The 12025-nt window shown below is 44.4% G+C and overlaps 1 protein-coding gene across 3 annotated transcripts in view; it reads right to left on the bottom strand.

The window, feature by feature from the left end:
* Nucleotides 1–1390: 1390 nt before the first annotated feature.
* Poc1b (POC1 centriolar protein B) overlaps nucleotides 1391–12025 on the bottom strand; it is a 90993-nt gene continuing 80358 nt past the window's right edge. For all 3 annotated transcript variants that reach the window (NR_153333.1, NM_027740.7, XM_011243502.1), the window contains 2 exons: nucleotides 6468–6683; nucleotides 1391–2839 (listed from right to left, as the gene is read on the bottom strand). Coding sequence is in view for 2 of the 3 variants with exons in the window: in NM_027740.7 (NP_082016.1) it covers nucleotides 2735–2839; nucleotides 6468–6683 (321 nt within the window). In the remaining variant the exon portion in view is untranslated. The remainder of the gene's footprint in view (nucleotides 2840–6467; nucleotides 6684–12025) is intronic.

The raw sequence follows: 12025 nt of genomic DNA, 5'->3' as shown, positions 1-12025 counted from the left end.
CCATCTGGCTTCCTGCCTCAGCCTGGTGAACACTCAGATTGTAGGTCTGTGTCACCACCGAGAGAGAGAGAGAGAGAGAGAGAGAGAGAGAGAGAGAGAGAGAGAGAGAGGCGCTTGGTTGACTCTTGCTCTCCTAGAACCACGCTAGCCAGCTGTGTGAGCATGGGAAGGGGTGACCGGAGGGAGACAAGTTATGGGTCACCTGAAAAATGATCCAGGCAAGAGATGACAGCGATAGAGATGACAGAGATTTGGATTATTCACGAAACGGAGGTGGTAAGGAGTGACTGGGTGTTTTATATACTTGATAAAGCCTTCCTGAAGGGCTGAACTGTTGTTAGTGAGACAAAGCCGTTAGAATGACTCCACGTGTTGAATCTGGGCAATGAAGGAAGTTAGTCACTCTTGAGGTGGTGAAGATGAAGCAAAGAGCTCCTAGTGATGTGGTGTTCTGGGATGGCATTTGGCGATGCCAATGAAGAACTTTTTGGGTTTTTTGGTTTTTTTCTAAGCGTGGTGGTTCGTGCCTTTAATATCAGCCCTTGGGAGTCACAGGCAGGTAGATATTCTGAATTTGAGGCAAGCCAGGTCCACATAGCAAGTTCCAAGTCAGCTAGAGCTCCATAATTGAGGCCCTATCTCTACAAAAGTTTTAATATAGCCCAGGTTTGCCTTGATATCCTCATTCTCCTGCCTCCATGTACCAGTGAGGGAACTACGTGTGTGTGTGTGTGTGTGTGTGTGTGTGTGTGTGTGTGTTAGCAGCTCAGCTTCTTTGGGGAGCTCAGAGGGGAGAAACTCAAGTTAGGAAGCAGAAGGTGCTGCTGTTGCTGGAGGGAATTTCTTAAGAGCAAGGAGAAAGGGGTAGGGAAATCAGAAAACGACCCTCTTGGAAAAGTTTCAGGGCTTTTTGCCCCCCCCCCCCTTTGTTTTTCCGAGACCGAGGTTTCTCTGCATAGCCCTGCCTGTCCTAGAACTCATCCTGGAGACCAGGCTGTGTTCAAACCCAAGAGATCAGCCTGCCTCTGCCTCCTGAGTGCTGGGATTGAAGTTGTCCGTCACCATTGCCTGGCTAGGACTTTTGGTCTTATCGAGGTTCTGTGGCGATGAGGAAAGTGTGGTCCCCTCAGGCTGTGGGGACGGAACCAGCGGAAGCTGGATCACTGATCTCTAAATGGGGGCCCCAGGCTTGGAGCAACCAAATCAGCTTAAGCTTGTTACAGACGCAGGGCCCCTTCTGCAACTGATGAGTCACAAGCACTAGAGATAAGGTTAGAGATCGAGAGCTGGGAACCCTTCAGGAGCTTGCTATGCACACTGGGGCCCACAGGACTGCGGTAATAGGGTCAGTGACAAGGTTGTCAATGTTTAAAAAAAGAGAAGACATTGATCTTTTTAAAAAAGAGAAGTGTCTTTATTGTTTGAAGCATAAAAAAGAGGAAACAAAAGTTGGCATTACATTTCATTTTTTTTTATGTCGTCTTCTCAATGAAGGTATAAAAATACATGGCCACTTAGTTTTGTGAGCTGGGAAAAATGTCAAGATGGTTACACTCACAGGACAGAGAAGGCACTTACAACACACAGGAGACAGAAGAGAAAAGCAGCTCAGAGGCACAAAACCGAAACCGCTTGGAGAACAACCTCTCCATTCCCACACCATTGTTTCTCCATTTTTCTGTACACAGATGGCATCTGCCCCTGCTACACAGCCGTGCCGGCCTTTGTTCTGTGTGCCCAGAGCCAGCTGCCTTGAATTTGCCTTTTTTTTTTTTTAACTTTGATTTCCATTTTGTTTAAGATAGAGAAACGTTCTTAACTTGTGTTCAAGATCTTTTAGAATGCCTGACCCATTTTCATTTCAAATCACAATTCATTAAACTAAAATAGACGATGCACTTTTTTTTTTCCTAAATAAAAATGCACTTATTTCAGCCACCAGAATCACCTTAAGCAATAATACATGTGATTCATGTGTGCATCCTTTTCATCATTTTGGCTTTTTAGCGTACTGAAAGCACACAGGCATAATCTCTGTGAGCTGTGGCCACAGGTTCAGTATGACCCAGACCACTCAGTGTGTTCACCTGTAACACCAGAGATGCGCACGTCCCATGCAGTTCCCACCAGACAAGGAAAACGCCTGCCTTGTCACGTGAGCACGCTTGCTAATCACAAGCAGCTGATTCTTGCTGTGGCAATACTGAGGGAGGGAGCATGGTTTCAAGGCAGACTCTTTTTGACCTGAAAGAACTACGAGCCAGCTCAGTTTTCTACATCTCAGATGCTATCTGAAAGCAAGCGAATGGTTTCCCCTCAAGGCTGTGCTCACCTAAGAAACACATTCATTACCTTCAGGAACTGCCTGGGCATGGTCATTCTGCGATGGTGCAACAATAAAATCTAGAGGTCCGCTTACTTTCCTGGTGGGGATCTGCATGTTAAATAAAAGCTGACATTTCAAATAATATGGGGGAGGGGGGAAATGGGGTGATTAAAATGTTCATAACTTTATTACTGCAATTAGACCTGGGAGGAGCATAACTTGATCCTTGACATTGATTTGTGTGTTTAAGTCAGTCCCTGAGAATGCCTGGAACCTTTTCGGTTTCGTTGCTCACCCTCTGAAGAATCGGTTAGTGCGTGGCAGGGGTGTGGAAGGCCTCGGCTACCTCCAGAGTGTGTGAGCCCGTCTTCTGGCGACTGACCTGACCTCGCTCACGGCCCTCCCTGCTCAGCTCTTCTGTTGGACAGCGCTGAAAAGCTTTTGCTGATTCTCAAGGCAGTCTCTCAGCTTATCTTCTGTCAAAGACAGTCGCTGCTCCAGAATTGAAACAGTCTGCAAACAAAACAACAACAACAACAAAAAAACAACGGCGTCAGAGCCTGAGACCCTGCTCATGAGGGGGACAGTAAGCGCACCTCCATATGAGGCTCTTGTAGGGCCTGGATATCAAACACCTGGCCCCAAACTGGCTAAAAAAAACCGAGCCTGCCTGCAGAGCAAAGCACTATCAGTTATGGAGGAAACTAAAAGAAAACCACCCAACCCAACCCAACCCAACCCAACCCAACCCAACCCAACCCAACCAAAACCCCAACCAAAAACCTGCCGAATATGAAGAAAGAGGGCTCTGAGCCCAGGCCTCCGGAGAATATCCTTGCCTATGGTCTAAAAACTCAGGGTCAGAGATGAAGTCATCCCCAGTCCTCTAAGCCATACAGGTTAAAGCACACGTTCCCGGTGTAGGCACTACTGACGTGTTACCAGTGGCCACTTTGTCACAGTCCACCCTGTAGTGGCCATCCTTATAGCATTACAGAAAGGTGGAAGGGAGACTGCTACACAAACACCATGGCTGCCACCAGCTTGGCAGGAGGACTGATGAATCAGGAGTGTCTTAGGCTGCTGGACACACAGGACACAGTGGACTGAGGTTCTCCTAACTCCTTCAGCATAGAACGACGTGTGCGTGTAATAATACCGTCACACTGTAGATGTTAAACTTGGGAAAAATAATTGTGTTGTTGACCAGACTTTTATAGCTTTAAAAAAAGATTTATTTATTTTATGTATATGAGTGCTCTGTCTGCTGCACTCCAGCAGAGCTCATCAGAACTAATTATAGATGGTTATGAGCCACCATGTGGATGCTGGGAATTGAACTTAGGACCTCTGGAAAAGCAGTCAGTGCTCTTAACCTCTGAGCCATCTCTCTAGCCCTAGCTTTTCTTAAAAAAAAAAAAAACAAACAAACAAAACAAAAAACAAACCCCCCTTTTTATTATAAACTGAAATGTAGACCAGGAAGCCACATGAAACTTGCATGTTGCATGGTAAGTCTTCCTAAGAGACCAGCTGACATTCCCAGCCACATCCAGAACTTTCTGAGTGGCTTCCACGGTTTCATCCCGTACCCTCCTTTATGCCCAGCTTTAAATCACCGGCTCACTTATGGTTTTAATTCCCAAATGGTCACACCTCTCCCTTTTTCTTGACTCTCAACCACTAGCAGGCTCGGGCCGTTTGTCTATCCGTGACATTTATACTGATCTGTACTGCAGGGACTACCCAGTTAGCACACAGCTCAACCTGTCGTCTGAGGTGGCAGCAGGTGATCTATCTCCTCATGAGAGGGCACAGTGAAAGTGCCCGGTGTCTCCCCTTCAGGGATGTTCACTGACTAGTCACTAGGGAGTGGAATGATAACTTAGCACTAAAATTCTTAGTTTGTGTACTTAGTTGGTGTAAATAAGAGGGGTTTTCAGTTTTGTTGTTCGTATTTTTTGTTTTTCGAGAAAGGGTTTCTCTGTATAGTTCTGGCTGTCCTGGAACTCACTCTATGTAGACCAGGCTGGCCTCGAACTAACAGAGATCTGTTTGCCTCTGCCTCCTGAGTCCTGAGATTAAAGGTGTGCACCAGCACTGCCAAAATAAGTAAGTGTTCTTAAAAGGGGGAGAGACAGAGGGGGTGGAGGAGAAAGAGGGGAAGAGGAAGGAGGGAGGGAGGGAAGAGAGGGGGAGGGAGGGAGAATTCGCTTATTGATGGACTACTTAGTCATCTAGTAATAGGGTTCATACAGGAAAGGCAAACAAGATAAATGTCAAGATAAGGAAGTGACTGTCCTTCCTTCCTTCTTTGAAGGTAACAGTCATCATTTAAAAGCTTTCGCTTTCATATTCCATAGAACAATTCATCATTATATAAAGATAATCATGATGCTGATATTTTCTTAAATGTCTATTATGTACCAAGTAACTTGTCAGATAGTTATTACAGTTATACATGCTAAAGTTGTTGATGTGTGCATTATATTATCTTTGATTATACTTCCTCTATCAGCCCCCAAGTCTACTTGACTTTGCCTCTCTCCTCTCTCTGTAATATAGTTAGACATCCTGCAGCTTAGGTGATGGCTTGGAACACATTTGCTTTACTTGTGACTTGCCTAGACAGACTTCTTTTCTTCTGCAGGCATGCTCTGCCTTGCCTTCAATCCCTTAATATATAAAAGGAAATGAACTCCTTAAGGTTAACCATAACACACCCAAAGGGGAATTTAGTGAGACAGAAAGTGGTCCATTAACTGTGAACCAGGTAGAAAGGTGGGGGGAGGGGGAGGGGTAGAGGGGGAGGGGCAGAGGGGGAGGAGGAGGGGGAGGGGAGGACTCAGTTGGAGAGTCCTAAAGAGGACTTGACTGAGTAGTAACAGGAAGGAAGTCCTGTCAACTAAAATTGAATCTGGCATCTGAGAGGTTAACAGTTTCTAAAGGGAAGGATGTCTGGTAAACACAGGTGGGTCACCTGTAGCACACAATGTTAAAGTGAAAACACGTGAATTTAGTATGATTTTTAGTGAACAAATAAGACTGCAAAGTCTCACACGGGTCTTTCACACTGTATGACAGAACTCCACAACCATAGGCACGTAACTTCCAGGGCCCTGAGGTGACATCTTCTCTAGTTTTTACAAAGAAAGGTTTTACTCCAGAGAAAGGAAATGGAGCCTGTGGAAGTGAGACCTGGGCACTGCCTAAGCTCCAGCACTCCAGTGACAGGGGCAGAGCTAGAGCTGCGACCAGAGGTGATGTCCACGCAGGAGCCTCTGAGATTGAACTAGTCACTCTGGGCAAGAGGCTGGCCCTGCTCTTTCTCCCGTGCTCACCTCTTGCTCTGTGTAACTCGTGGCCAGTGTGTGCACTTAACAATGCTGCACACAGCAAAGCATAAGTGTGCAGAAGGAAGAGGGCCACAAAGGCAGAGGGAGCACTACTGCTGTCTCCGCTCCAACACAAGACTTCCCTTATATACATTAGGTCCATACCTCCCAAGACCTGGGAGGTTTTTAGTACAGTATTTCATGTCTATTATTATTCTTTGTTTTGGTAAAATGCTCCTAAGAGACTGGCTAAGATTTTAATAGGAAGACAAGCCTCCTTCTCCTGTAGAAGAAACTCTGGAGAGAGCTCTACATTACACACTGAGCTGGCAGAGTGTTTTCAGTGAAGACTATAAACTTTGGCAATATTTTGTACTATACAGGAGTTTTTACTTACAGTACATTTTTCTTATGCTATTAAATATTTCTTTATATGTGACCTAATATAAATATACCACATCACAAATTCACAGGATAGAACGTTACTGCTTAGGACCAACTGGCATTTATAGCACAGAATACTACCACTGATGTCTGCACAGATGATACAAATGCCAGAGAGAACAAAGTGCATGTGTACATATGTACACACACACACACACACACACACACACACACACACACACACAGAGGCACACATATACTGTTCTATATAAATTCTCTCAGACCAGGTTAGCCCTAAGTGCCTTGCTAGTGACTGACTGAGTTTGCCTTGCCAGGATAACGCCCCTGCTCTGTTAGTCTCACATCCTGCATCCCGGGAGGGCTCTGCCTATCTTACTCAGGGTGGCGCCAGGCCAGCCCACCTGGGTTAGGATGTTGAGTTGTTCCATAATGTGCTCCAGTGCGTCAGCCACCGCCAGCGGGACGCTCCTCAGGCTTTCGGAGGGCACATCACTTACATCTTCTGGTCTCTTTTTCACAGTTGTGGATGAACATTCTGGCATTAACAAAGGGTTCAAGAAATACCTACAGATGTCTTCACCCTTGCCTGGCACAGCTCGATAGGTGGAATCCGTCATCTTTAATGTCATGGAAAAGACAGAAACAAAGTTTCCAAACTTAAACAGTATATATACACATATGCATATATAAATATATATCTAACAGTTCCAGATTTATCTTTTTATGAATCATTTTATCTTCTTTATATAACAGAGTACATAAATTATAATAAAGAAACAAAGCTAGCAAGGTAGAGAAAAATTTACAAATATAAATTGTTTCAACAAAAGATGTGGGGGAAACTAGATACACTTGTGAGAATAAACTTGTGCTCTGACTTCATGTCATATACAATATTAATTCAAAAAAGGTCAGAGGGCTGGTGAGATGGCTCGGCAGGTAAGAGCACTTGACTGCTCTTCTGAAGGTCTCGAGTTCAAATCCCAGCAACCACATGGTAGCTCACAACCACCTGTAATAAGATCTGACACCCTATTTTGGTGTGTCTGAAGACAGCTACAGTGCACTTATTTATAATAATAAATAAATCTTTGGGCCAGAGTGAACAGGGACTGAGTGAGTGGGGTCTACTGGAGAGAGCGGGGTCTACCAGAGCGAGAGGGGTTGACCAGAGTGAGCAGAGGTCCTAAATTCAATTCCCAACAGCCAGACGAAGACTCACAACTATTTGTACAGCTACAGTGTATACCCATATACATGAAATAAATAAATATTAAAAAAAAAAACCCCAAAAAACTAAAAAAGGTCAGAGACTTAAAGAGAAGAGCTAAGACTATAAAACGTTTAGAAAGAATCAGGATTTTCCTGATCTGGACCTGGGACTGTCCCACCTGTTGACACAACATGACAATTGTATTCACTGCTGTCCAGGATACATGTGGCCTGGGTGAGATATTCCTGAACTATACAAAATGTACTTATGCATAACATCAAGATCAAGATGACAAGGTAAAAAATAAATTGGATGTAATAATTTGTATAATAAAAATGATACCACCAAGATAGCGAAAACAAATGGAAGAAACTATTTTTGAATCAAATACTTGATAAGGGCCTTGTACAACGACACAAAGATTTGCAATTTAAGGATTACAGATACATAATGTAATTAAACAGCTAATGATACACAAATGGCCAATAATCTCACAAGCATATCTTGAACATTATCAGCAATAGCAAATCCAAACTGCAAGGACATTGACTTCACCTGCACTAAGATGGCAGAAAAGAACAACGCAGGGTAACACGTGTCAGCGGGATGCTGAGAACGGGGAGCCCTCACACTGCTGGTGAGCGACAAATGTAGATGCCAGGAGACATTAAATATGAAATCACTATATGACTTAGCAAACCCAGTTGTCGATCTAAACCCAAGAGAGTGAACACTTATCCACGCAAGCTGTGTGAAAATGTTCAGGGCGGCGGTGATCATGATGTTCAAGAAGTTAGGAAGAATCCATGACACGGAAGAAACACAAAACAGCAAATCTGCACTAGGATTATTTGTTCACAAAAAATGGGAAACATTATAATGAGTTTTACAACCCAGTTGAACATTCTAAGCACTGAACTAGACACCAAAGGCTAAATATTAGCCAATACTATTTCTATAAAAAAAAAATCAAAATGAGAAAATATGGTAATGTACTAAACCCAGGGGCTGAGTACAAAGAACAATAAGGAGACACTGGGAATGCAGCTGGGGGTGGGGTGGGGTGGAACGCTGTTTTCAAAGTCCTTTGGGAGTGACAAAATGTTCTTTAGGGGCTCAAGAGATGGCTCAGCAGTTAAGAGCACTCACTGGCTGCTAGAGTTCAATTCCTAGCAACCACATGGTGGTTCACAACCACCTTTAGTCCTGTCCCTGGGGATCCAGCGCCCTCTTCTGGCCTCTCAAGACACTGTATGCACATTTAAAAAATTAGTCATAGTAAGCACAACTTTGTGTAATAAGTACCAGTGAAGTACACACGTCAAATGAGTCAATTTTATATTACATAAAATTTCTCATTAAAGTTATTATGAAAATAGGACACAAATAAATACATGCCTCAGAGGGTTGTTTGTTTTTCCAGTCTTAAATTCCTGGTGATGGCTAGAGGTCTGGGGGTTCCTGGCAGAGGTTTGTTTCTCGGGGTAGCTCTGCTGACAAAGCAACATGTGGAGCTTGCTCCACGCTTTCTCCATATTTGCTGATTTTATCCTCTCAATGATTCTGCAGGTACTCTGCTGGCTTCCATGGCCGCCTTTGGTGTGCTAGCGAGGCTCAATCCTTTCGGCGCTCCAAACTGTACTCTCAGTTTTCAAACAAGACAGACACTGAACAAAATCCAGCCTGTCCAAGGACACACATGCCACATATAGCGAAGAACCAATGTTAAGTCTAAAAGATGCAGAAGCCCTCCACACACAGAGCTGTGGGACGAGGCCACTGCTTTTCCTGACGTTCTACCATTTTTTAGGACGGTGGAACTTTCGATTTCCCCTCATATATAGAGATAATAATTCAGTATTTGTCAAAACTATTGAAAATAACCCGAGAATCCACTATTATAATCAGCTAGAGTGAAGCCGGGGCCTATTCACACTAAGCTTTGTCCTCAGCTCCAGGGCGTGACTCTCTTTCTTCCTTGATTTTTTTATTTTTATTTTCTGTACACTAGTGTTTTGCCTGCAAGTGTGAGGAAATTGGATCCCCTGGGACAGGAGTTACATGACAGACAATTGTAATGTATTATGTGGGTGCTGGGAATTGAACCTGGGTCCTTTGGTAGAGCAGCCAGCCCCGGGTCACTACTCTTAAGCGAATTTTGATTATAGGTCTAAAATACCTCTTTGCAACCCCACTGGGCTCAGCAGACCTAGCTGCCCAGAGTCTGTTTACTGAGGCAGTGTTTCTATATATTCACGTTCACCCTCCCCTGAAAAAACTCCTGCTCAAAGACGGCCTCTCTTGTTCAATGCTTCTCTACGACTTTCTCTGCTCTCCTAGCAAGGCCAAGTCCTTTTCAGACTGAGCTTTCTGCCTGACTGTCCTGTACTTAGACACATCTCTGACACTGCCCCCCCCCACCCAAAAGCCAGGCCTCCTGCTCACCAGCATGGCGTCTTCTTTTCCTCCAGTATTGTAAACACCAGCATGTATGGCGACTAGCTGCCTATTACCTTTCTTCTCCAGGAGGTCTCTCCTCATGGCTCTATCTTCTAACACTAGCAGGTCTTGACTTCTGATGGTGTTAATTATCATACCAAGTTTTCAGTGCTATCATCACGAGTTGAAAGCAAGCTCTCTATAACCAAGATTCCCTCCCCCCATTTGTTTTTAGAAAACGGGAGTCATAAGTAACACATTGAAGTGTTTCCGCAGCCACAAATAATCACGATAACAACAAGCCCAGCCCTTCGTGGTAACAGGTCCCAACCTAGTCGGTAGAGCAGCTCAATCAATGAACTTGCGCAATGCAGTCACACTGGTCATTAAGAAGAAAACAGGGGGGTAAAAGATTAGGAACATCGGAAGTCAAAGCAATAAAGGAACTCCAATAAAGTTTAATAGTACTTTTCTTGTTTGGAGACAAAAAACAGATTACCATCACAGAACATATGGGCATGATAAGAAAAGGAGGCAGGCAGGCAGGAAGAAAAACAACCAGTCCTTACCCAAAGCATCAGCCAACTGATGTCTTTCTATCAAAGGAATTAGAACCTACGTAGTGACTGATTCATTTCTACCAACCAATCCTACCTTTGCCTCCTGTCTGTAGAGAAGAAAAGTGAGATGCACACATTATTAAAAATTAAAAAGAAATTTCATTATCATAAAATTGTAATGCAACAATGTATAGATTTTGTGCTGATGACGTGAGTCTATAGTAGTCAGTGTCGGGAGTGAAGGCCTCGGGGCTCGACACCAGACCGAGCATTGCCAGCGCCACGCATGCAGGTGGTGTGGTGCTCATGCTCAAGTGCTCTCTACCGGGCTGGGGAGCTACAGACACGGCTGGTGCTAAGTGAGCAGAAAACACAGGAGGCAGAGGACTTGAGAGCTGGTAGGTTCAAAACGGAAGACAGCACACGGCATCTCGGGTACTGCTGACACCCCAGCAGCAGAGCACAGGGACACATTTAATTTTTAAATATTCTATGTGTATGTGTGGGTTTATGTGTGTTATGTATGCAGAAGCCAGCGGAGGCCAGAAGAGGACTTCAGTCTCTCAGAACCAGGATTTCAGATGGCTGTGAATCTGGGTCCTTTGCAGAATGGTTCTAAATGCTGAGACATCTCTCCAGCCCCAAAATATATTTTAATTTTAGTTGAATTGAAGTTGGCATCAGGAGTCTTCCTAAACACTCTCTAATTGAGGTAGGGACTCCCACTTGAACCCAGAGTTTGCTGTTATGGCAATTTTGACTTAACCAACTTGTTCTGGGATCATCTGTCGCTGTGTTCTAAGTGGGCTGTCACACCCACCTGGCAATATGTGGGTTTTAGGGATTCAAACTCTGATCTTGATGCTTACATAGCAAGCTCTTTAACCCTGGGGCCATCTCCCCTGCCCTGATAGGAACTATTAAACAGAAGGAAAACTGTAGAACACAGAATGGCAAGGGTGTACTAACTCATTACAGAGACAAGGTGGACAGTGGCAGATCTCCCTGGGGCTTTAAAGATGTCACTGTTACGTGAGACCAGCAGCTCAGCTACCTAGGCAAACAAACTGCACCACCTTGGTGCTAGGAGAATAGACAGAGAAACAATGAACCCAGATGGAGTTTTTGTGGGTATGCAGGACAGACAGACAAAGGGATGTAAAGGAACCAAGTGACCTAAGATGCCCAGAGAGAGATGGAGACATGGGGACCAGCAATGAAACTGCAGATAGCCTGGTGGCTGGAGTGTCTTCTGGGGTTTACAAGTCTTTAAATGGGAGGGACAGCAGTGGTGGCCAGAGTGGGAGGCACTAAGCAGAGTTTACCATCAGCACAAAGGATGCAGCCTGTCACCAAATTCCCAGAGCACCCTGACAAAGCAGGATGGCTATCTTTCATAGGTAACTGAGTATCGCTCTATGCTTGGTGCTTTTCCTAAGATCAAAACCATGCTAACATGAGTAGGTGGGAAATAAGAAAAAAACCAAAGGCCTCCCCTGTTGAATCTGTCACAGGGCTACCACAAAGATTTCATACTCATCTCTACAGGCTTACAACACTAGGCTGTTCACTTTGAACAGCGTACTACATATTCTTGTGAAAACTGATCAAGTTTGATTGGCTCCAATGCATTTCTAGGATAAAAATTAGGAAAATGTTATGTGAACTGTTTCTTCTCCTAAACTACGTTTACTAAGTTTAGAAAGTCTTTTCTCTCTCTCCTCCCTCTGTCCTGCCTTCCCTCCCC

Source organism: Mus musculus, chromosome 10 (genome assembly GCF_000001635.26).
Source record: "Mus musculus strain C57BL/6J chromosome 10, GRCm38.p6 C57BL/6J".
Taxonomy (NCBI): Eukaryota; Metazoa; Chordata; class Mammalia; order Rodentia; family Muridae; genus Mus; species Mus musculus.
Note: the sequence above shows the minus strand (reverse complement) of the source record. Positions and strands in the feature narration are given on the sequence as shown.